Below are 26,845 nucleotides of genomic sequence, written 5' to 3'. Positions count from 1 at the left end.
GTTACCCCGGCGGGGTTGAGCAAGGAAGTGGACTGGTCTGTATATATGTAGGTGTAAGCTGATTGGATAACCCAACATCCCTGACAAACATATTAAACTTCCAGTTAAGGTGAAGGTAAGCGTCTGAGTGCCATCTTTTCACCTGTGGGAGATGCTGAAAGAAGCTGGGTTCAGCTAGAATGAAAGTCCCTTAAAAGTGGCTTAAGTAGCTTTTCTAATATTAAAAAACAGGCATTTAAAGTGTTTTTTCCTTGTAGGAATATTGCAAAGTGCCCCTGAAGCAGGCGTGAGTTTGACGCCGAAACATTGCCAATGTCGGGCAGGCAATAAATAAGTAACAGCAAAGAAGGTGGTGACAGCAGAAAAGATAAATTATAAAATCATTTGAGAATTTGAGGAAGAGTCATAATGTGTTAATAGTGGTAACAGGATGAATAGAGGTGAACAGAGATAAAGTTGTTTGCAAATAAATAAGAGAATTACTGTAGGATATTTTAAAAGGGTGTTTGAAAAGGGTAATAAATTAAGTGGTTCTCACACAAAAAAAGAAAAATAGTGAACGGGAAGGGGTAGATGACGTAATAAAAAGTGCCAACAGAGGAGAGGGGTTGCAGCCCTATGCAGGCAAGAGCCCATGAGACTGCAGCACTGAGCATTCTGATACTGATTCCCGGGATTTTTAAGGGTATATGGATATAGGTATCTCTGTATTGTGCAGTTTTCCCTCAAAAAAACCTTTTCTTTTTGGTATGTTAAATTGAGGGGTGTAGCCATTGTTTTTTACAAACATAATATATCTCTGCCATAGCAACACATCACCATAATCCACCATAGAGGTTAAGTGACATCCCTTAAAATAATCAAAGACAAAACATTAGTGACCAGAACCTGATTTATGTCCCACATCACACAAAGATGGATTTATTTTTTTTTAAGATATCTTTGTGACCTTAAAGCTGAAACATTCCTTGTTGAAGGGTTTAGGAGATGAGCAGCCTCCTGGAGTAGTATGCTTGACTAGATTTAGCTGCTCACAAAAATCAAATATAAGAAGTCTGATTGGGCTAAACCCTGACCTGTGTAAGAATTACGCATGCTCCAATGAGACAGAAAATATATTTTTATTTATTTAAAATAATTTATCATCTGTATTCATACAACTGATGTTTGAGGCAAAGTACGATAATTGGGAGGAACCAATCTAAAATGCAACATAAAGGGATTTCTGCTGTATTTTCATAAAACAAACTTCCTTGAGCCCTATTTCCTTTTTAAACATAGGATATGATTATTTTTATTCGCCAATGAAAAAGATTTCTGGCAGAAAGATATTTGCCTAGTCCCAAATTTAGGTCAATTGAACTCATATTCCTATCACAGTTCCAAAATGAACCAAAAGCTTCTATTTCAGATATAAATCTTCCAGAATCAATTATCAGCAGGTCAATAACCAAAAGAACATGAAATGTTAAAACGACCGGTACGCTAAACTTCAGGAAATCAATACAGATTAAATTTTCTTTTACCTTCAAGTAGCAATGAGCATAGCAGTGGTGAAGAAGATTATCAGAAGGGTAGCTTAAGCTACTGACTGTCTGAACCAGTTGTTCTGCATACATTGGCACAGAGTTTTCCAAATTTATTTTGTCTACCAGTATTTTGATGGCTGGCAAAGGACGTAAAGGTTGGAAGCTTATAACATTCAAGAAGCCACTGGAATTCTGAAAAAGAAAGAATGGTAAAGGCAACTTATTTTAATTGTATATCATGAATAGTATATCCAAAAAATGATTGAAACATGCAATTTATTCTAAAAGCCCTAAACATGTCAATCTGTGTAAAACCATACAAGTAAACCAGACTTTATTTTTTTTAACTAATAAAGACCTTATGAGTAATATATAATCTACTTGACATGAAGCAAGCCATTTTATCAATGATAAAATATTATGTTTCATATCACTGTACATCCACTGAAACAGCATTTCATAATTGTTTCAACATAGACAATACATGAAGCACATTTTCTTATCAAAAGAAACAGCATGAGGAAAAAGTAAACTAAAATGCTGCTGTTTCAGATGGATATAATGAAACAGTTTACATGACATTAGTGTCACTACTAATTAACAAAATGGTTCTTTCCATGATAGCAGTCTTAAATACAAAATTATTATCTATAACTACAAAAATTAAAAGTGATTGTCTTAAAACTAAGGGGTTAGTTTTCAAAAAATGTGTATCTTACTTTGAGAGACAGGAACCTAAATTGACCCATTTGAAAATTGACTAGGGAAGAGTACCTACATTTAGGAGTCTATTTTCACTAAGCATCTAATGTGGGCAGCTACAGGGGCAGATATAGAGCAAAAGGAAAAAAGTTAGTCACTTAGCACTGATATTTAGCATCAGACACTTAATTCTAGGAAATTTAACTACATTCTTAGATTTAGACACCTAAGAGGCCAATAATCCAAAAAAGATGACTTCCTAAATTTAGGACCTCAAGTTAGGTACTTATTTTCAGCCGAACTTAGGAGCCTAAAACTTGGAAGCATAAACTTAGATCTCCTATTCATTTGCCTAGTTTTAAGCTCCTAAGTTAGTTGCCTGAGCTGAAAATCAGTGCTAAGCACCTAACTTTATTTTCCTTGCCCTAACTCCACCCCCACAGACAACCACTTTTTAGAGACCTAGCAAAGCTACTAATGTACAAGCAGCAAACTTGTTTTGGGAGGAAAGAAATTCTAAATCAAGGAGGCATGATATAAAGCTCTGAGGGCGTAGATTGAGGAGCAACATCAGGAAATATTTTTTCACAGAAAGGGCAGTAGATGCATGAAAAACCCGAAGTATGTGGGAATGTAAGGGTGCTCTGCAAATTTATTATGAAAAATTTCACCTGTAAAGATATATCTCACAGCAGTGAAAAGGCAGAGGTGCAAGGCAAAGGCAAGCCACAGTATGTGTCATTACTCTTATGTACTGTATCACATTTTTGCTAAATGAATGTCTGGGGAAGAATAATGCTATAAGTTCACTGTAGAAAAAGTACTTAGAAATGCAGAACTCAGTCAAAGGTCAGTGCCTGCATCCCATCTTAGCTCTAGGCTCATCTTGCACACTGACAGTGCATATTATACTGATTAGAATTGTAAAACTAATCACAGCTGCTAAAATGCTAAAAAGTATTAAAATGTCAAAAAATGTGTTAAGGGTCAGCACTGAGTTTTATTTTCATCTTCTAGGCTCAATTTACAAGAAATCACATGACTTACAAGACTATTTCATTAGCATATACCAGATGAAATTATAAAGCCAACCAATTAGGAAAATGTTATATTACCATAACTAGGTAACTAACTAATTGGTGTGCAAATTAGAGGTGGTAACTTATTTAACCCTACTTTACCACTAACATTTCCTAAAACTATTCCTGAATTTTCCTTGCTGGTAACTGCACTCTCCTAGGATATCCCATTTCCTTCAATAAAGATTTTTCTCATTCAGCTACAGGTATTAAGCTTTTATTTACAGCCCACAACAGGAAAGTCAAATTATTGATATGTGGTTTAAAATATGTATATTGTTTAGCGTGATCTGAGAATTTGTTTCGTGATAGAAGCATGAAAGAAGAGTGGGATCTGGGGGTGATTTTAGGTGATGATCTCAAGGTGGCCAAAAAGGTAGCTAAAGCTACAGCAAAACCCAGGAATATGCTTGGCTGCATAGGGAAAGGAATGGTCAGAAGAAAAAGGGAGGTGATACTGCCCCTGTATAGGTCCTCATTTGGAATACTGTGTACAATTTTGGAGACCGTACCTTCAAAAGGATAAAAAAAAATAAACCTATTGGAGACAATCTAGAAGGTGCTTACTAAAATAGTGGTTTTATTTATTTATTTAATATTTATACATCGCTTCACTAATTTAAAATTGCTTTAAACTATGTACAACATATTATAAATAAGAATACAACTTTAAAAACATTCATAATAAAACTAAAAAATGTAAAATTTAAATGAACAATAAACTGAATCTAAATAAAAATACAAAAATCATGCCCACAGATCTCGCTCCTCATTCCTCAATAATAATAGCCACATCAGATGTTAAAAGATTGAGATATAAACCAGGTTTTCAGCTTTCTTCTAAACTTCATTCTAAAGCATATGGGGACAGATTTAAAGATCTAAACATGTATATCCTAGAGGAAAGGTGAGATAAGAGACATAATAGACTTTTAAATAACTCCAAGGTTTCCATGCATAGGAGGCATTCTCTTTCAAAGGAAAGAAGGCTCTAGAACGAACAATCATGAGATAAGAGTGAAAGTGGATACATTCAGGGGTAATCTTAGGAAATATTTTACAGAGAAGGTAGTGTATGCATGAAACAGCCTCCCAGTGGAGTTGGAGGAGGCAAAACCAATAAAAATTCAATAAAACATGAGATAAACAGGAAATCTCTAAGGGAGTGATGGGAAGTGCAAAGTTAAATTGGTTGATTGGGTGGATGGGCAGACTAGATGGGCCATAAGGTCTTTTCCCACCTTCACATTTCTATGTTTCTATGAGAAAAACCCAAATTAATTTAGAAGTCTAACTTCCAAAGTTACACATCTAACGCCTTCAAAAATTAACCTCAAGTTTTCAGTTCCTAAATTTAGAAGAATTTTCAACTGAAAACTTAGATCCCTAAGCTTGGCTTAAAATCCTCCTAAATTCAGACACTTAAAAGTAATTGAAGCACTGTGCAAGTTTTGAAAATTAACCCACAAATAACCTGAGTAGACCATAGTTCTCTTTTAAAATAGAAGTACTAAATAAATTCATTAATATATCCATTTATATATCTTTTGACACCATTTCATCCTCTTGATTTTAATCCTCTCTTTTTTGTTGACTCTATTTCACTTATGTTTTTATACTTTAACAAAGGATGAGCATGTACCCTATATAAACTCAGAAGCAATATCAGAAAATATTTCTTCCTGGAAAGGGTGGTGACTGAATGGAATAGCCTCTGTACAAGAGAGGTGGTTCTTCTGATGTTATCCTAGCCTTACAGGAGTGTGAACCTTGAGAACTAAAATAGGGATTGGAAAAATAACATCTCGTTTGGCCTGATATAGTGGAAGAGTATACTGAATTTTAGAATTTTGGTCCCTGCTTTCCAATATAGAAGACACCAACAGAGATGAAAGAGATGCAAATCCAAGAATGTTATGAATATCTTTGACAAGATCTGGCCACATGTTTCCTCTCAAAGGGGTGGTAATTCCACTGTCAGGGGAGGAATTCTTGAAGAGCTATCTGATTCCATAACTAAAATGGACAGTTTGGTTACATTTCAAAACAATTAAAATCTTTGATCCATCAGCACCAACATCTATCTCGGCACCAATAAGGATATAATTCCTTTATTTTTCCAATGATGGTCACAAGACTTCAGCATAAAGGAGCAGTTGCATCTTGGTGTGTACACCAAAGCACCATCTGTACAAACAAGATCTGTCTCTATGCTCACCAATTTTGGCATCAAAGTACACAGTTTCTCTCTCTCTTTGATAGAGATGGAATGTTGTCTGTTTGCTTTTTTGACTGCCATAGCATCCTGTGGGATCTTGTTCCATTCACTAGGGGAAACTACAGCAAAGGCATGCCCTCTGGTCTCGCTAACTTAAATTTTCTTATTGATGGAATCTCTAACAAATATGATTGTGCAGAACCCAAAGAGCAGGAGGGAATATAAGGTCTTATCAGATCACTCAAAGAACAAGAGAGATCATGAACAAATTTAAAAACTATAATCATGAGTCTGAATTTGCTTCTCCATTTAATTGGAAGCCAATGTAACTCCCTTAGAATCGGCATTATGTGCTGACTTCTAGAAATTCCCATCAAAACACATGCAGCTGAGTTTTGTAGCATCTGCATTGCATGCAAGATTCTGTCCGACAATTCAATATATAATGTACTACAGTAATCTAAATGGGTAAGAACCAGAGCTTGCAACACTGATCAAAAGAATGTGGGTGGAGAAACACTCTCAATGGACGCAACATCTTAAGTTTGTAAAAAGCTAATTTTATGACATGGCAAACTTGACGATTCATTGACAATTGAGAAACCAACAGAACCCCCAAACTCCTGATCTCTGATTGCACAGGCACCACAAAATCTGTGGATAACCACAGATTCTTCCCAATCTTTAGTTCCACATCCCTTCCCACCCACAATATGTTGGTTTTTTTTAATATTTAAAAACAAGCAATGGGTAGCCAACCAATCATTCAACTGTTTAATGATCTCTTGAAGTTTTTCTTCTGGAACTTCGCCCTCAACATTACTAGGCATAAAAAATGGTATATCTGCGTAGATGAAATACTTAACATTGAAAGACTGAAAAATGTCTCCTATGTGGCCAAATAAAGTGTCAAGGATATGCTGAACCCTGTGGCACATCACACCTAATCCTGAACCAGTCAGAATGTTGTGTTCCTATTTGTATCATTTGTTCTCTTCCAAACAAATAGGATAGGAACCAACTTAAGACAGTGCTTTCCTATGCCTATTGATTGCAGCATCTTCATAAGATTGACTTGCCGAGTTATATTTTTATTACAACTTTGAGTTATGGATACTTTGTCATTATTATTTATGTATAAATGTTATCTAAACTTGTACAGTTTTTCTTTGCTGTCTTTGATATCTTTTAACAAATGGTTGACTATTTGGTTTATTAGATTTTGATATTTTAATGTTTTGCCTTCCTATGATATTTATCGTTATATGTTAATTGCCGTGATTATGTGAAGAAAGACGGTATATTAAGCCAAATAAACTACACCAAACTAATGAGCATTTCTGCAATTTTTCTGAAGAATCTGTCTAGCATCTGAAGCTCCAAGATAAAACTATCCAAGCTTGTCATATCAGGGTGGATGAGATGGGAGGGGTTAAGAATGCACTGATAAAAAAAAATACCAACTTGCAGAGTCAATTGGGAAAGTTAGAAAATGGGGTTTGGTATCTGAATTTTAAAAGTTCCTTAACTCCCCCAGAATAAACAAATATCCTCAGAAGAGAAAACACTGCAAACATCTTGAAAATAGCACTGAAGGTTTGCCTATTAATAAGGCCTACTACATTCTGGGTTCTATCCTTCAGGTGCAGGAGAATGGGGGTATAGATATTTTGGCCCTTAATAACCTAAGAACATACCATACTGGGTCAGACCAAGGGTCCATCAAGCCCAGCATCCTGTTTCCAACAGTGGCCAATCCAGGCTATAAGAACCTGGCAAGTACCCAAAAACTAAGTCTATCCCATGCTACTGATGCTAGTAATAGCAGTGGCTATTTTCTAAGTCAACTTAATTAATAGCAGGTAATGGACTTCTCCTCCAAGAACTTATCCAAACCTTTTTTAAACCCAGCTACACTAAATGCACTAACCACATCTTCTGGCAACAAATTCCAGAATTTAATTGTGTGTTGAGTGAAAAAGATCTTTCTCCAATTATTTTTAAATGTGCTACATGCTAACTTCATGGAGTGCCCCCCTAGTCCTTCTATTATTTGAAAGTGTAAATAACTGATTCATATTTACCCATTCTAGACCTCTCATGTTTTTAAACACCTCTATCATATCCCCCCTCAGCCGTCTCTTCTCCAAGCTTAACAGTCCTAACCTCTTTAATCTTTTCTCATAGAGGAGCTGTTCAATCCCTTTTATCGTTTTGGTCGCCCTTCTCTGTGCCTTCTCCATTGCAATTATATCTTTTTTGAGATGCGGCGACCAGAATTTTACACAGTATTCAAGGTGCGGTCTCACCATGGAGCGATACAGAGGCATTATGACAGTTTCCGTTATATTCACCATTCTCTTTCTAATAATTCCCAACATTCTGTTTGCTTTTTTTTGACTGCGACAGCACACTGAACTGACGAATTTATTTCAAGTTTGGAAACATATTTAGAGGAGACCCTTAACAGGATCATCTTCAAAGTAACATCTGTGTCAGAGACTTAAATCTGAAGTTAGTTTTTCAATATAGACTTGTGTGTTTCTTGGGCATACAATTTCTTTCTAATGTTATATATGCAAACACAAAAGAAATCTCAAGGGAGTGGCACTGGAAATGGTGGGGCAACTGATCCTGGTGGTATATGAAAATGCAGTTAGAATTTGCTGGAATTGGTTTCTGTACTTGTATGTAAGTTTTCCTTTTTCAGTTTGCAATTTCTGTGGAAAGTGGAGGGCTAAAACCATACTGAAATGGATAAAAAATGGATAGAGATGAAAGGAAGTCAAGACAGAAGAGGTAAACAGTATGTTCAAATAGTCTAATTGTGAAAGGGAGGGGGAGATGGAATGATAGGGTAAAGGTTCAAGTGAGAATTTTTTGAGGAGTGGAGAGTAGTGTGATGACAACATGATTAAAGGCAATGGGAACAGAATAAGTGGAAATCAATAGCTTGAGGATGTGATCGATGTAAGGGATGATAGCAGAGAAAAAGCTGAAGAACTGGGTTGGAATAGGATCAGCAGAACAAATAGTGAGTTTGGAGAAGAAGAGAAGATGGCAGTTTTCTCCCCTGTGATTTTGGAAAAGGAGGAAAGTGCAGCTAAGGGGACAGGATGGGGAGAGGAATGAAGTATGGGAAGGGAGGTAGGTAGAGGTGATTTTGTTGAGAACTTGAGACTAATTTTGTGAACCTGATCATAAACTTAGTCAGCCACAGCCTCGGACACAGTGTAGAGGAGTGAGGGGTTGAAGACAGTTTGAAGAGGGAATTGAGTACGGAGAGGGTTAGATGCAAGGGACTTTGTCAGAGAGACATAGCAGACTGAAGTACAATAGTATATTGAAAGGAATTTGAAATGTATGAAGCCAGCACAGGCATGAAATTTTAGCCACAGAACACACAGGAACACAGAAGGTCAAGGCTGGGTTTTGATTTGCCTTGCAGGATGAGTTAAAGAGAGGGGCAAGTGTCTAAAGTAGAGAAGGGTACCCTTGAGCTTTTTAAACTTGTTAAATCTTTAACAAAACCTTCTGTGACAGTTGGTTCTTCTATCTCTGCTACATTAGATGCTGAAAAGTTAGAGTTTTTCCATGATACAACTCAGTCTTTAGTTTCTAATTCTGAACTGGAAAATTCTTGGGAAGTTAGAGATTCCATTACTGACTGATGTCGATTGCAGGTGGTCTGATATTTTACCAGTATCTAGTATATCTTTGGCAAATGTATTATCTAGATCAGTGGTTCTCAACCTTTTTTCTGTCGGGACACACCTGACAGATGGTTCTCACATGCGTGACACACTGACCCATGATCGTCACAGGGCTAGATGTAAATGTACAGTTTGCATCCACGGGAACCCCCCTGATCCACAATAATGGATGTAAAGCAGAATTATGACATTCCCCGTTCAACTCACTCTACAAAAAAGATATTCTGGTTCTGGTGTCATCTCAGTAACAGCAACTCAAACTCCTTCTACTTTCAGGCTCAATAGCCCTACTTATGAAAAGACAGCAGTTTACCACCAATGCATGTCCTCTTGAGAAAACGCAACAAATAAGACCGATACAAACGCTTACATGCTAGTAAAATATCTCTGTAACAGACACAGAACCGACCTAACATACTCCCAGGATCTGTAGTAATGCACATAAACTAATCCACACACAGTTACACCTGTATTATGGAATACACTCAAACAGGAGCAACCCTATCTATGAAAAGGCAACACTACAAATATTAAATCAGGCCCTAAAAACCAATACACCTCTTATTAGGAAAACAGAACTAGCAAGCAGCTATAGATCCCCACACAGAAATAATTGTAAAACTATACTAATAAGCAGAATAAATGTTTCACAACAACTATGAACAGAATAACATCCAACAATTAAAACTCATAAAAACTATTAAAAATTCTCCAAACACCAATAAAATATTTCAAAAAAAGCAGACACATCACATAATATTAAATAATTAAAATAGCAGTCAATCAAGAAAAATAAACTTAAAAAGCCACCTTTACTTACCCCCTCCAGCAGCTTTCCTACTCCTCTTCCATGCAGGCTGTAGCACACACCAGAAGCAGCAGTAGTGGCTAAGCTCTATACTCATGGTCCTCTTCCTTAGGGCCCATGTCTCTCACACACACACACACCATACCAGTCATGCCCCCATGACCAGTTTCTGTCTCTCACACACCAATCATCTCCCAGTCTTTGACAAACACACCAGTCACCTTCCTGAACAGTTTCTCTCATGCCATACACACACACACAGGCTTCCCACTCCCGTGTTCCACTTACATATATGGGCTTCTCACTCTCATAATCACTTTCTCTTTCTCACATACACTCACCAGTCTCTCACTCCCATGCTTGTTCTCTCCACATGCACAGGCTTCTCATTCCCATAATCACTTTCTTTCTCTCTCTCACATACACGCAAACACACACCAGTCACCTGATCTCTCTCATGCATATACACACACACATAGGCTTCCCACTCTCATGTTCTCTTTCAGATATACAGGCTTCTCACTCCCATGCTGTGTCTCACACACACACACAGGTTTCTCACTCCCATGCTCACTCTCTTCACATGCACAGGCTTCTCATTCCCATAATCACTTTCTCTCTGTTACACACACACACACCCAGTCTCTCTCTCATTTCCATGCTCGCTCTCCACGTGCACAGGCTTCTCATTCCCTGAATCACATTCTCTCTCTCACATTCACATACACACCAGTCACACCGTCACCTTACCAACCAGTCTCTCTCATATACATGCACACACACAGGCTTCCCACTCCCATGCTCTCTCTCACATAATCAGGCTTCTCGCTCCCATGCTTTCTTTCACATACACCCCCCACAACACCAGGCTTCTTACTCCCATGCTTTCTCACATACCCAGATTTCTCACTTCCATGCTTTTTCTCTCTCTCTCATACACTCTCACATACACATCAGTCATCTCCTTGAGCAGTCACTTTCATTGTCTCTCACATACACACACATCAGCTCTCTGACCAGTTTCTCTCAATCACACACATACTCTCGATCAAATACATTCTCTCACTCACACACAGGCTCTCAATCACACACATTCTCTCACTTACACACAGGCTGGCTGGCTGCTTCTCTCTCTTTCTGGCACTCACTTCCTCTCCCCCCCCCCCAGCCCAAACGGTAGCTGCTCCTCCAGCCCCCGCAGGCCAAGAAGGAAGAATTCCATCGATTGCGGGAGGCTCATGCTGCTCTCTCCTTTCCCTTCCGCTTTCTCCCCCAGAGCAGGAAGATCAGCTGCCTCTCCTGCTGCCACCGGACTCCTGCTATCTTCGGGCGTCCGAACTTCCTGTCGGGGGGGGGGGGGGTAGCGGAAGCGCAGCGCACAACGTCCGCTTCCTCCCTCCCCCCCCCCAAGCAGGAAGATCGGCGGACCATTTATTTATTTATTTTATTTATTTAATTTTATATACCGACAACCGTTTGCACATCGTGCCAGTTTACAGATAACTTACAACCAGATTATATGTAGGCAAAGCCTTTACAAGGAACAGTATGTAACATAAACATAGTAACAGAGTAATAACTAGGTAACTAGGGGAGGGAGGGGTGGGGATGATCGAGACAGAGGGGGGAGCAGGGGGAGGGTAAGACAGATACAAGAGGAAAAAATATGTACAGGGAATATGTACAGGGGATATGTACAGGGAATCAACGGGCAAGTGATATGTACATAGGTTTTATACGAGTATTGTATAAGCGCATAAACAACAGTGAAGGAGGTGAGAGGATGTGTACGGGTTCTACTAAGTGATAAATTATTATGTGCAGGATGTTACATGAGGGGTTTGTGTTTATTTCAAGGGGGAGGTGTAGGTACTGTGGTGGGGGTGTTGGTACAAGATGGAAGTTGGGTTAGGGTGTTGGTGGGTGACGATGATGCTTGGGGGTATGCTTGGAGGAAGAGCCAGGTTTTGAGTTTCTTTTTGAAGGTGGGTGTGGAGGTTTCGGTGCGAAGGTCAAGAGGCATGGAGTTCCATAGGGATGGGCCTGCGAGGGAGATGGCCCTATTAGTGGTGGAGATGAGTCTTGTGGATTTTATGGAGGGGGGAATAAGGGTTCCGCGGAGGGAGGAGCGGGTAGGTTTTGTGGAGGTACGAGGGATGAAAGGTGGGTTTAGCCAGTTGTAATGTTCGTTAGTAATACTTTTGTGGATGAGGGTAAGGGTCTTATATATGATTCGTGAGTGGATGGGAAGCCAATGGAGATTAATGAGGGTGGGGGTGATGTGATCTTTCTTGTTGACATTGGTGAGGATGCGTGCAGTAGCGTTTTGAAGAAGTTGGAGAGGTCTGATATGGGTGGCAGGGAGTCCAAGCAGGAGTGCGTTACAGTAATCTATTTTTGAAAAAATTAGGGATTGGAGAACTGTGTGGAAATCGTGGAAGTAGAGAAGGGGTTTGAGTTTTTTGAGGGTTTGGAGTTTGAAATAGCAGCTGCTAAGGATAGATTTGATGTATGGTTTGAAGGTTAGTTGGTTGTCGAGTATAACACTCAGATTTCTTGTGTCTGAGAGAAAGTTAAGGGGCTGGAGAGTGGAGGGACAGGGACTGGGTGCATGTCTGGAGGAGATGAGGAGGAGTTCAGTTTTTTGTGGGTTAAGGGCTAGGTGCATGTCGGTGAGGAGTTGGTTAATGGATGCGAGAATGGTGTTCCATTTATGGAGAGCGGTGAGTACAGTATTTGTGAAGGGAATGAGGATTTGCACATCATCTGCGTAGAGGAAGTGCGTAATGCCAAGGTTGGAGAGGAGGTTTGTGAGGGGGAGCATGTAAATGTTAAATAGTGTGGAGGAGAGGGAGGATCCTTGGGGGATGCCACAGTCGAGATTAACAGGGGGGGATGTGAAGTTGTCGGTGAGGACTGTGTAGGTGCGGTTTTGGAAGAAGGACTTTATCCAGGAGAGAGCAGTACCTGAGATTCCTATACTGGTGAGAGTGTTGATGAGGATGTTATGATTTACGGTATCGAATGCGGCGGAAATATCTAGCATGGCAATAAGATAGGAGTTACCAGCATCCATTCCTTTGATGATGGTATCTGTAAGGGAGAGGAGTAGGGATTCCGTACTGAGGTGTTTTCGGAAACCATATTGTGTTGGTGGGAGTATGTTGGATTGTTCTAGGTGGTCAGAGAGACGGGCGTTAACTAGTTTCTCAATGATTTTGGAGAGGAAAGGGAGATTGGAGATGGGACGGAGGTTGGATAGGTTGGATGGGTCAAGGGAGGGTTTTTTTAGGATGGGTTTGACCACGGCTTGTTTGAGGGAGTTAGGTACCAGGCCGTGTTCCAGGGAGCAGTTCACAATTTTGGAGAGTGAGGTGGCTATTGTTTTGGGAATAGCGAGTAGTAGTTTAGTAGGGATGGTTTCTGAAGGGTGGGAGGAGGGTCTCATCTTTTTTAAGATGTTTTCTATTTCTAGTGTTGATGAAGGTTCAAAGGAGGAGAGGATGTTGGGAGTGTGTGGGGTGGGGGGGGGTTAACCTATTAGTGTTAGGGGAATTTTTGGTGTTGGGGGTAAACTTAGCGGTGATGTTAGATATTTTGTTCTTGAAGAAGAGGGCAATTTCATTGCATCGGGTCTGTGTGGAGGGGACTTGGAGTGTAGACACGTTAGATTTGGTAAGATTCGAGACAAGGGTAAATAGTGCTTGTGGGTTGAATTGGAGGTGGTGAATTTTCTTGGCATAGTATTCCTTTTTTGTTGTTTGAATGGCGTTTCTATATGAATGCATGAGTTGGTAGTAGATGGTTTTTGTGGCAGTGGTGGGATGTTTGCGCCAGTGTCTTTCTGCAGCTCTAAGCTGGATTTTTTGGGTTTTGAGTGTTTGGGTATACCAGGGTTTTTTTGATGATTTAGTTTGTGTGATTGTTTTTTGAATAATTGGGCATAAGTTGTCAGCGATTTTCTGGGTGGTTTCTGTCCAGGAGGATATGGTACTATCTACTGTCGCCAGGTCGATGTGGTTTGGGATGTTTGAGCAAGCCGTGGCCAGGGTGTCTATAGGGCAGGTTTTACGAAATTGGAAGGATTTAGGTTGGGGGGGGGAGGAGATGGAGGGGATTTGAAGAGAGAGAGTTGTGTTGATGATGGAATGGTCGGACCAGGGGACAGGGAGGCATGTAGGGGAGTGGATGATGTTGATGAGTGAGTTGGTGAAAATGAGGTCAAGGGTATGACCAGCTTTGTGGGTTGGGGAGTGGATAAGTTGGGTAAGGCCCATTGCGTCTAAGGAAGAGATGAAGGCTTCGCATGTGGGGGACTGAGGGGTGGAGTCGACATGCAGGTTAAAGTCGCCAAGGAGTATCGTGGGGATGTCGGGAGAGAGGGAGATGGTGAGGAATTCGATGAGGGGAGAGGGGTCTTTTTCTAGTAGACCAGGGGGGTTATATATAAGGCAGATTTGTAGGGATTGCGATTTGAAAAGGCCTACTTCATACTGGTTGGGAATGTTGCAGGTTTGTGGGGTGAGCTTGAGTTCTTTTTTGGCTATGAGGAGAAGGCCCCCTCCTCTTTTCTTTTTTCGGGGGATGGAGAAAATGTCATAATTTTCCGGAGGTAGTTGGTTAATGAGGGGGGTGTCGCAGGGTTTGAACCAGGTTTCAGTTACTGCAAAGATTTCAGGTTTGGAGTCGGTTAGAATATCATGGATAAGGTGTGTTTTTTGTTTTAGGGATTGGGCGTTAATGAGTAGAAGAGAAATGAGGGAGAGGGTGAGGGCGTGGGAGGGTGGGGGATATGGGGATGGAGGTCAGACGCCTTTTTTGAGTGTTGTGGTGGCTGTAGGGGGGGAGGGATAGTTTTGAGGGGCGTCCGAGTGGGTAGAAGGGGGGGACAGAGGTAAGTGTGTGGGGGCATTATTGGGTGAGGTGCTAGTAGAGGAGTATTGGAGCGAAAGGACAGATTGTGAAATGTGGGCACAGAATGCTATTAAACAGAATGCAATTTTAAACAGTTTTACAGCAATTGTAACAGGTTAATGCAGATGCATGCACCGTGATGCAAGTGAACAGATTAGAGCAACTTAGACAGATTAGAGCAACTTAAACAAATTATTGCACTTGGTCGGATTAGTGTAGATGGAGTATATGAGATGTAATTTAACAGCTGAAAGCAATAGATATGAGTGATGCAGGTGAATAGCTTAATGCAATATAACAAACTAAAGGCAATTGAACATGGTAGGTAGGCATTTAGTTAGCATAGGTTCTGAAATGCAGATACTGTAAGGTACGTTGGTCGAGAGAAGTGAAAAGAGCAGGACACACTTACGTTTGATACGCTTGATGTGAGGAACACAATAAAGGAGACTTTAACATGGGGGGGCAGAACTTAGTGAACTGTTCATGGCCTGTCCTTAGTGAATGTGTTCTCTTGGTGCTAGTTCTTGTCTCCACGTGACAGGCGTCGGATTTGGATGGGGTGTTCTTGGCTTTAGTTGCCTTGCTGGATGCGGGGCGAACCGAAGGAGCGCGACGCCAGGGAGAGGGGCGGTTTAAATACCCCGCTGGTCGCGCCTCTGACGTCACCGCAGCGCCGGGTTCGTGGGCGGAGCTTGGTCTGTCGTCGGCGATTCGTGCGAGGGCCTTCGGCCCGGATCGAGGTCGGCTGGAGGCGAGGGTTCGTGGCCCTGATGGCCGTCGGCTGTGGGAGGAGGTTCGCGGCCTTGCAGGTAAGGACAGCAGCTGGACGGCAGGCGAGTTGGGCCGGCGATCGGCGAGGGAGCTCGATCGGGGTGAGCGGAACAGGAGGCCTTACCCCGACGGGCTCCAGCGCCGATTGCGCAGGCCAAGTTCACCGCTGGATCACCTTTTAAGCATCGATGGGAGAAGAGGAGTAAATCGGGGAGAGCGGCGGTTTAAATACCCCGCTGGTCGCGCCTCTGACGTCACCGCAGCGCTGGGTTCGTGGGCGGAGCTTGGTCTGTGGTCGGCGGTTCGTGAGAGGGCCTACGGCCCGGATCGAGGTCGGCTGGAGGCGAGGGCTCGTGGCCCTGATGGCCGTCGGCTGTGGGAGGAGGTTCGCGGCCTTGCAGGTAAGGACAGCAGCTGGACGGCAGGCGAGTTGGGCCGGCGATCGGCGAGGGAGCTCGATCGGGGTGAGCGGAACAGGAGGCCTTACCCCGACGGGCTCCAGCGCCGATTGCGCAGGCCAAGTTCACCGCTGGATCACCTTTTAAGCATCGATGGGAGAAGAGGCCCGACGCCCGAAGATAGCAGGAGGCCGGTGGCAGCAGGAGAGGCAGCTGATCTTCCTGCTTTGGGGGAGAAAGCGGAAGCTGTGCGCGACGCTTCCGCTCCCCCACCCCAAGCAGGAAGATCGACGGACCATACGGCCCGACGCCCGAAGATAGCAGGAGAACGGGTGGCAGCAGGAGAGGCAGCTGATCTTCCTGCATTGGGGGGAGGAAGCGGAAGCTGCACGCGGCGCTTCCGCTCCCCCCCCCCCCCCGAACAGGAAGACCAGTTGGCCATACGGCCGCAGCAGCGCTTCCCCATGTGTGCCGTGATGGCGCGCGAGGCGTGGGTTGTGGGTTCTCTTGCGGCACGGCCTTTCTTCTTCCCGCGCACCACTTCCTGTTCCGGGTCCGGGGGGGGGGGAATGCAGGCGCGGGAAGAAGAAAAGGCCAGCCGCGGATGCCACAGCTTTTTTTTTTTTTTTGCACCGCTGCCATTCCCGCTGGGCTTGAACGTGCTGATAGCCCGGCGGCAACGGCAGCAGGGAAGAACGAGCAGCGGAAGGGACCGGGAGCCACGCGACACACCTGCCGGTGCTTGGCGACACACTGTGTCGCGACGCACCGGTTGAGAACCGCTGATCTAGATTAAAGATCTCTAATGTTCATCTTGATCCTTGCCCATTTTTATTAATTAGGAATAGGATTCCATTTTTTGAAAATTTCTTGCTCTAGTTTATTAATCTCTTTAAAATTTGGATCTGTTCCAGACATTTAAAAAGTGCTGTTATTAGGCCAGTGATCAAAGATTCATCTGTCTCTTCAGATGTTTTGCCTAATTATTGCCCAATCTTGAATTTATGAACCATTGAAAAAAAATGTTATAAAAATTTGTGTTAGGTCAAATGGATGATTTTTTAGAATACATATGATATTTTGCATAATGATCAGTTTGGATTTCAGAAAGGGAGAGGTATTAAGAATATAGGAATATAAGAAGAGTGGTATTTTAGTCCAGTTAGATGTCAAATCAGCATTCAATACTATTTCACATGCTAAATTATTGAGGAGATTGTTAGATATTGGGATTAGAAGTACAGTACTGAAATAGTTTTATTCTTTTTTATATGGGAGATCTCAATAGGTTTGTATTAAAACTGATTGTTCTAAGTGGTATTCTAATAATTGGGGATTCCCTTAGGAGTCTGCCTTATCGGCAGTACTTTTTAATATATTTTTGCAGCAGCTAGTTTTAGAATTATCTGCTTTGTTTGTAATTTGTAGAGTCAATGCTGAAATGCAATTTTACTTGCCAAGTGATATGGCCAGGGAATTTCCTAAGGTTATTTTTAAAGATTGTTTAGAACATGTAGGTCCTTAGTTCAGGGATAATAATTTTATCTTTAATGTTGCAAAGACTACAATTTTATGGTTTGGGTCTTTACTATATCTCATGATTTAAGGTTATCCTCTCCAGGCAATGGTAAGTTACAATTATGTGTAGAGCCTAGGAACTCAGGGATGCAGTTGGATTCAAAGTTAACTTTAATGGCACAAGTGAAGGTGGTGTTTCAGGCCACTTTTTTAAACTGCGATTATTGCCTTGCCTGAATTTAGATTAGTCATTCAATCCATAGTTTGTTCCCAATTGGATTATTGTACTTTATTATATGGAGAATTTCCCAATTTCCTTATGCAGTTTACTCAAAAAGCTGCGGTCAGATTAAATTTGAATTAAAATATAGTGATAGTATTTCTCCTTATTTAGTAAAATTGCACTGGCTTCCAATAAAGCAGAATCTGAAGTTCAAGATACTGTCTTTGGTACATAAATCTCTGTATGCTGATTCCTTTTGTTTAAAGAAATACATAATCCCTTAGGTACCTGCTCGCCCACTGCATTCTGTTTCTCAGCATTTGTTAACAGTTCCATCTCATACCTGTTAGGTTAATCAGCATTTGCTCTAAAGTATTTTCTGTCTTGGATCCTGAATAGTGGAATACTATACCGAAATAGATTCATTTATTACTGGATTATAGGGTGATTTGAAAGACAAGGAAAACCTATTTATTCTCTGAAGCTTATAATTGTTTGTTATATTTTGTTTTATTGTGATGTATGCTTTATTGTGCACTTTGGTTGTAATCCGCATTGTTGCTCTTCAAATTGCAAACTCTAAATCTGTGAAATAAATACAATAATGTAAGAAGAAACTGCTTAATTAACTAACTCAGACACTGTAATGAAGGAGAGGAGAGATGAAACTGTAGTGGACAGGACACAAAGGTCAATAGCCTGGAAATTCCTGAAGGTGGTGACTGAACCCGGCTGTGGGGAGGATAGTTTAGAGTGAAAATTATCAAATGATGGTCTTAAAGGGGAAGAACTAGGGAGGAAAAGTTACGAGCACCTACACTAGGTCTACAATCCATTGGCATCTTGGAAACAGTTCTATAATGGTTCTCTTCCTTTCTTTCTGGCCGTACACAGCAAATTAAAATTGGTACCCATTCATCACAGCAATATATTATTTCATCTGGTGTTCCTCAAGGCTTTTCTTTATCCCATATTCTGTTTAATATTTACCTGCTTCCTCTATTGGATACTTTCTTTGTTAAATCTTCAATTCAAAATATACGCGGAAGATATTCAATTTTTGGTTCCATACAATAACTCTTGGTCTTCCACTATCTTTGGTCTTGCTCTATATTAATACTATTAATACTTGGCTTTTGCATAACCGTTTAAAATTAAATGCATCAAAAACAAAACTGGTTCATCTTACTTCTATTTCTAGCTCTACGATTGGGCCCCCATTTCACCTCTCTTTAAACGGAAATAGGTGGGCCTGGACCGAATAGCCAGAGCCCACCAATAACCGATGCGCCGCCCCACCCCCACAGGGGACGGCGTCCCCTCGAAGGGGGAAGGAGAGGTGGGCGCCGAAGAGGCAGCACCGGGGCGAGATCGGGCCGCCACCCGCTCCTGCGCGCGCCAAAAGAATGGGGCTAGGCCACGCCCTCCGCGGCCGGCGCACAGGGGAAGATGAGGCGGCGCGGGCCGATGACGTCAACGGCTCTTTAAAGGGCCGCGACAGAGGGCAGGACCCCCCTTTAGCCCCAGCGCACGCCCGGAAAGGTGAGCCTTGGCATTTCGTCCAGCGGGGACTGCGGGTCGGAGGGGGAGATCTGACCAGGGGCTCGAGCGGCACGGCCGCGGTGAAGGGCGTCGTCGAGTCCCTCAATCTTGTGCGCCGGCCTCCAGGCTGGCGTAGGGGAAATTTTTTCCTCTCCCGCAGGGAGGGCCTGCCCGATGGAGAGTGTGTCGAGCTCCCGGGCCACAGCACCTGACCATTTCCGATATCGGAGGCGGGCTTTTCCACCGCAGCGCGCGCATGGGAGTCCCTAGGAGCCCACGCACGCCCGGCAGCAGTTTGTGTCCAGAGGGGCTCCGTTTCGAACGGCCTGCCACGCGGTGTGGGGGTCTTTCACTGCCTCTTGGGGGGGCTGCTAGTCGGGGGCATGGGGTCTTGCTGCCGGAGCGAGGGCGAGGGTGGTGCCCTCGCCCTGCTCGAACAAGCAGAGTCTTGGTGACCGTCTCCAGCGGTGTATCGGGGGTGGAGGACCTGGGCCAGATCGCGCTGACCCCAGGGTGGGCTGTAGGTGGGGTTGGCCCTGCGCGTTTGCAGGCAGCAGAGTTTTCTAGGGAGGGTTCCGTCGCCTGCTTTTCGTGGTTGGCAGGGAGCAGCTGGGGCCTGTCAATTTTCCTGCTACCCTAACGAATTACGGGGTGGACGGGGGAGAGGGGAGGCCGAGCGTGCTGGTTCTGGAGGGCACTGCCCCTTTTTTCTCCTCAGCGGCTTCCGGGCCCGGAGGCCTGCAGCCGCTCGATTGGGTGCACGCTTTTGCTGGGGGTTTTTCCGGTAGAGGACGGAGCGCTTGAAGGGGGGATGTCCCGTTCCTGGGTCGTAAAGAGGTGGGCTGCTTATTTCGGTCCCTCCTGTAGGCAGCAGAGGTGTGCGCCAGGGGGAACTTTGGGCTGGTTCGTTGTGGTTGTTGTGAGGGGAGTCGTGCGGCGTGCGCTGCCGGTGGGGTTTTTCCGGTGGGCGAGGCGCTCGTAGGGGAGAGGTCCCTCCCCGGGTTGCGAAGGGCGCGGTGTCATGAGCAGGAACATTGCAGACCAGGAACCGCTTTTCCGGTGGGGGACGGGGCGCTCAAAAAGGAGATGTCCCGTTCCGGGGTCGGAAAAAGGCGAGCTTATCGTTTCAGTCCCTTCCACAGGCAGCAGAAGTTTGCGTCAGAAGGAACTTTTAGGCTGATTTGTTGTAGTCGTTGTGAGGGAGTCGTACGGTGCGCGCTGCCGGTGGTGTTTTCCGGGGAACGTAGCACTTAAAAAGGAGAGGTCCCGTGCCTGGGTTGTGAAAGATGTGATGTCAAGAACGGGGACGTTGCGGACCCGAGACCCGCGCCAGCGCGGTGCGCATATGCATGTGGATGAGCATGTGCGAATGTACATGTGGATGAGCCTCAAGGTGAGGAAGGCGCAGCGTCCGGGGAGGGGGCAGTTTCCCCCATAGGAATATAGCTCTGCAAGTGGGCGGTGGAGTTCCACTACTCCCGGGCGATCAGGAAGTTCTAGAGCGTAAATACAGTGTGAGTTGTGGAGGGGACCAGTTAAAGGATTACCCCCCCCCCCCCTCCCAGGAAAACAGCTACTGTAGACTGCAGGATTGGGCATTCCGTGTGGCAGATGGGTATTGGCGTGCAAGACTGCGGGGCGCTGCATGTGCGTAGTGCCGACCAAAAACCTATAAAAAACAAAAAAATAAAAAATAAAAAAAAAACACACTTGGGTGGAATAATGGCAAACGGGCCGCAGGTCGTGCTTCCTCTCTATTACTCCATGGCGGTACCTTGCCTCGAACACGGTACATTTCTGGCCACCGTATCTCTAGGAAGATACAGTTGCAATGGAGAAAGTACAGAGAAGGGCAATAAAGGGAGGAGAACAGTTACACTATGAGAAAAGATTATAGGAGGTTAAGGCGTTGCTGCTTGAAGGGGACATAGGGGGTGTTTGAAGTCATGGGAGGGCTAGATCGGGCGGACGGGAGTCGGTTATTTACTCGTGCAGATAAGGGAAGACATTCTTTGACGTTGATAAGTGGCACATTTAAAACCAATCAGATAAGGGCGCGGCACTCGAGATATAGTTGCGCTCTGGAATCTTTTGCCAGAGGCGGCGGTTGGTGCAGTCGCTGCGGTTGGGTTCCAGGGGGGTTTGGATGGGTTCTTCGAGGAGAGGTGCATTGACTAGCTATTAGTTGAGTTCAATTTTGGAATTGCCACGGCTAGTAAGCACGTCATTGCCATGGAATCTTCTTGGTGTTTGGGTGATTGCCGGGTGCTTGTGACCTGTTTTGGCCGATGTTGGCGGCGGGATACTGGGTTCCATGGATCCTTGCTTTGACCCAGCATGGCAATATAGATTATTAATTATACGAACTAATCCTCACATTGTGCTGTATTCTTGTTCTATGCTGCTCCCCCAACGGGAGGAGCTCGCAATTTTGCGGAATTCTTGGGCTCATGGCAGATGACAGCACCCTCAAGAGGAGATCCTGAGTGGGACCACCTGCTAAGTTGGAGTATTGAGATACACACAGACAGTTCTTTATTAGACGGGAAGCAAAATCACCAGAGACGGCAGCAGTGAGTTGATGCGCCCGGCAGGGCGGCAGTCCTTCAGATATTGGAATTTCAATCTTGGAGTTGCTATGCCCAAGACAAGACTATAAGTAACGAGTAGATAGGGTATGCCGCGATAAGTAATGAGTAGATAAGGTATGCTGGACATATCATCAGCGATCGACTAAACACTCACAATTGTATATACCTGTAACGTCGTCTTATACAACAGCGAGTCTTCAGTATTATGGAATAGGAGCCACAGTCGAGTTCTGCTTCCTATAGGCATACTGAATTACAACTCATAATGGCTTCTGGACTCATAATAACGGTGTAGGGGATGGCTTCTCTAGAAACATAGGTCCTCGAGGAGCAAGTGCCGGTTCCGATCTGCATTTGGCTATATTTATTTATTTATTTAATTTTATTCATCTAATGTTTTTTATATACCGGCATTCATGATACACTCACATCATGCTGCTTTACATTTAAACAGGGGTGCAATATATACATCAAACTAGAACTATAGTGCAGAAGAAAGCAGTTACAAATAACAAGGACTGTAGAACTGGGAGAAGAGGGAAATAAAAGAAAGGTTAATACTAGATAATAAATAACGAAAAGGTTAATACTATACTAACTCATGACCTCCGATAACGTCTTTATTTATTTATCTCGGACTAGTATAAGATGATCCGAGTTCACAAATTGAATTTGCAATACTCCTTTATTCGCGGATTGCTAAGACCTCGGTGGGACATGTAATCGAATTAAGCAGTTTAATCAATCCACTTTTCATCCATATCTTGCTTTATGTAACATACAACATGCTTTATACTGTATTCTTTGTGTTAGTGGCATCCACTGCGGGTTAATTAAAACGGGAGTAATGTGATCACCTTTCTTACAATTCATCAACACTCTAGATCCGGAATTCTGAAGCACCTGAAGGGCACGCAAAATAGACTGTGGGTGTCCCAAAGAGGAGAGAATTACAACAAGCCAACGACGAAAGATCAAGGCTTGTAACCCCAATCGGAAATCACCAAAAATCCAATAAGGGTTTCAATCTTTACAATACCACCTGGGTATAATCTCCTTCTCTGAGCTCAACAGATAGGTTTTAAGGTTTACTTGGCAATCTCCAGATCTTTCAATGAATCTGGAGGCACTATTCTGGTATGGTTAGATAATACAAGGGGTTTTGTTAGCACCGGTAATATTACCTTATGATTTTCTATTAAAGAAGAAGAAGTTCTGTTCTCTCCATATTTAGGGATAACTTCATAGGGCAGTGATGTCGAAGTTTAAACCTTAGCCTTCTGACTCACTTAGGAACTAGGGCACTCGTCGAGCGCTTAACAATCAATATCCGCAGTAGAAATCACTGGATCAATGTCTGCGCCCGCCACCAGGCAGGAACGTTGGCTCTCGAGGAGCGAGTACCAGATCCCGGTCAGCAAGCTCGAATCAAGAAGAGTGAGAACGGAGCCCTTGAGGAACGATACTCCATTTAAGCTCAGGGAGGCAGAGTAGCTTGGGGAATCATACCAAAAAAAAAAAAAAAAAGAGAAGATTTGAGTTCTTGCTAGCTGATCCTAGTTGCAATCAAGGAGAAGAAGCAGTTGGCGGATGCCCGGCCGCAAGCCATCCATCAGGCCCGAAGGGAGTAGACACAGCGGACAACAGGGTGGAGTGAGGCAGATAAACAGGCACGAGCGCAATAACTTTGAGTGGGCATGCACAGGCTGATGCCCAAGGGAATACGACGAAAGCCATACAGATGTTTTTCCCTGTTTTCACTGGCGGTGCACATCAGGCGACCGAGGGAGGGCAGGTAAGGATTGGCTACGAAGGAGGACGAGACGACGACGGCCGACGAGCGGGACCACTCCAGAGCCCGACCCCAGCAAGCCGGACATAGATAGATCCGGCAGTGGTCCGCAGAGTGGGTTAGCATGATAATATGGCAGGGCGACGCTGGGAGAGATGATGAAGAGCGGAGGTACCCGCAGAGGGAGAGGCCGGATGGCAGAGGCACCAGAGTAGCCGTAGTTGACGGCGGAGGCACCATAGCAGCCGCACCCCCACTGTAGAAAGAGACTCGAGCAGAGGAACCCGAAGACCCATACCCAAGAGGGTAGGCCCTTGATGAGCACCTTTAGGGACTGAGGAGCACCTTTAGGGACAGCAGGCAACCCAAGGAGTGGGCTTACTGAGTGGTGAAAGCGAGGAAAACCCCGGAGGGTCGGTAGACGCGGAAGGGACCCGAGGAGTACCTGGGCATTTCGATATCCGCAAAGTACCAGGTAAGGCTTGAGCAGGTCTTCCACGCTGGTGCAAAGCAAGTGCCCGGGCTTTCTGATACCAGCAAAATACCACGTCAGGCTGGAGGAGGTCTTCCAAGTAGGCGCCTTAGAAGCGGTAAGAGGTAACGAGACCTAATCCTGGCTACCCTCTAGCGCCGATAGTAAGCGCCGACAAGTTTGGCAACAGTAGCTGATGGGGACACTAAGAAGTTACTGCAAGGATTTAACACATGCATGGTCTTATTATGATGGACCCTATAGGATGATGGTGGGAAGGCATGGTTTGGTGGTTTGGTGTTTGTTGTTAATTGGTATTGTCGGATACCAGGGTTTGCACTTGATAAAGTTACATAACCATAACTAACAAAAGACTAATTATTTCTTCCAGATACACCATGTATTAAGTGTTTAGATTGGGCCTTCAAAATGGTCGATGCACAGGTAATAGCAATAATGATATATCTGGGATAAGGACGTGCAACACAGGTAATAATAAAAAGTATACTTCGATTACACAGGTAATTATAATAAGAATACTTAAAGACATACGACTCAATGGTCCCCACTTAGGACCATCACCGCAAAAAGCGAGGGACTCACAGCTATGCGACTGAGGGTTCGAGAGTTGCCAGGGGGAGGCAATATTCATGGGAGTCCAGGCCGCAGCTTATTTAGGAAGTGGGGGACACGAGGCAAAGGTTTCACCTTACCTCGTGTTTTGGCGGTTACCCGGGTCGGTAGGGCATATTGCAAGCGATGCTGGTGACATCACAGGACGGCGTGGTAGCCGGTCAGCGCCTTGGGTGGCGAAAAACGGTTGTGGCGCGGAACGTGCCGATGGTCGGGGCCCCCTTGCTGGCGGACAAGGCGGGGGGCCCAGGGAGCAAGACTGCCTTGCTTGGTACCTACGGCGGGCAGCGGTGGAGACATCATACCGGCTCGGGTACCCAGGGAAAGTTTGATTTATTGATATGTTAAATAAAAGCTGCGGCCTTTTTTATACCAATGACAGTTCTCTGTGTGGTTAATGAGTATAAAGCGAATATTTACGGGATTAAGGAGTGTAAAGTGACAAAGGTAGGGATGCCGGACACGGGGGTAAAGTGGCGGCTGCTAGAGTTAATAGGTGGGCCTGGACCGAATAGCCAGAGCCCACCAATAACCGATGCGCCGCCCCACCCCCACAGGGGACGGCGTCCCCTCGAAGGGGGAAGGAGAGCTGGGTGCCGAAGAGGCAGCACCGGGGCGAGATCGGGCCGCCACCCGCTCCTGCGCGCGCCAAAAGAATGGGGCTAGGCCACGCCCTCCGCGGCCGGCGCACAGGGGAAGATGAGGCGGCGCGGGCCGATGACGTCAATGGCTCTTTAAAGGGCCGCGACAGAGGGCAGGACCCCCCTTTAGCCCCAGCGCGCGCCCGGAAATCCCACCCACCCACCCTAAGAAAATCAATGGCTGAAATGGAGACTGTTTATTCATAAAGAGTAAACATACAATGACGAGATAAACATTGTAGCTTGTCAGCTTGCAATACTATAAGTGTACATTCTTATAACTCTTTAACTCAAGAAGTAAATAGCATAATTATGTTAAGCACTCAATACTTAAGCGTACACTTTTATAAGTGATATACGTATGTAGCTGATAACATACTTACGTTAAACATGCAATATTATGTGTACATTCTTGTAACTGATTCACTTAGGCAGCAGGTAGCAACTTTACATTAAGTATGCATTATTATAAGTGTACATTATTACAACCAATTGACTTATGCATCAGATAGCATGCTCATGTTAGTATAATTCAAATGCTATTCATTTCTGGGGTTCTTGTCGCAGCTATTTGGGAGAGGGCGGTTACCCGGGTCGGTAGGGCATATTGCAAGCGATGCTGGTGACATCACAGGACGGCGTGGTAGCCGGTCAGCGCCTTGGGTGGCGAAAAACGGTTGTGGCGCAGAACGTGCCGATGGTCGGGGCCCCCTTGCTGGCGGACAAGGCGGGGGGCCCAGGGAGCAAGACTGCCTTGCTTGGTACCTACGGCGGGCAGCGGTGGAGACATCACACCGGCTCGGGTACCCAGGGAAAGTTTGATTTATTGATATGTTAAATAAAAGCTGCGGCCTTTTTTATACCAATGACAGTTCTCTGTGTGGTTAATGAGTATAAAGCGAATATTTACGGGATTAAGGAGTGTAAAGTGACAAAGGTAGGGATGCCGGACACGGGGGTAAAGTGGCGGCTGCTAGAGTTATAGCTGTTCCTATTGTAAAACATGCCACCAATTTGGGAATCGTAATCAATTCTGATCTGTCAATGACCCAACATATTTCAGCTATCACAAAAAGATCTTTTTACAAACTCCACTTAGCAAAAAGACTTTGTCCTTTACTGTTTCAGCAAGACTTTCGAACTGTCATTCAATCTCTGGTGTTATCGGGTCTCAACTACTGCAACGCTCTCTATCTGGGCTTTCCTGATTCCACTATTCATCCACTACAACTGGTATAAAATACTGCGGCACGTATTCTAACAGGTACTCATGTTAAAAACCATATAACTCCAATCCT

At 44.1% G+C, this 26,845-nt stretch overlaps 1 protein-coding gene across 1 annotated transcript in view; it reads right to left on the bottom strand.

Annotated features, from left to right (window-relative positions):
* Window positions 1–26,845, bottom strand: part of VPS13B (vacuolar protein sorting 13 homolog B) — a 2,198,633-nt gene that overhangs the window by 1,792,391 nt on the left and 379,397 nt on the right. Inside the window, 1 exon segment of the mRNA XM_029587199.1 lies at window positions 1,527–1,721. Within this exon segment, the coding sequence (XP_029443059.1) occupies window positions 1,527–1,721 (195 nt within the window).

This window comes from Rhinatrema bivittatum, chromosome 2 (assembly GCF_901001135.1).
Source record: "Rhinatrema bivittatum chromosome 2, aRhiBiv1.1, whole genome shotgun sequence".
NCBI classification, from domain to species: domain Eukaryota; kingdom Metazoa; phylum Chordata; class Amphibia; order Gymnophiona; family Rhinatrematidae; genus Rhinatrema; species Rhinatrema bivittatum.
This window is presented reverse-complemented; position numbering and strand designations above follow the sequence as displayed.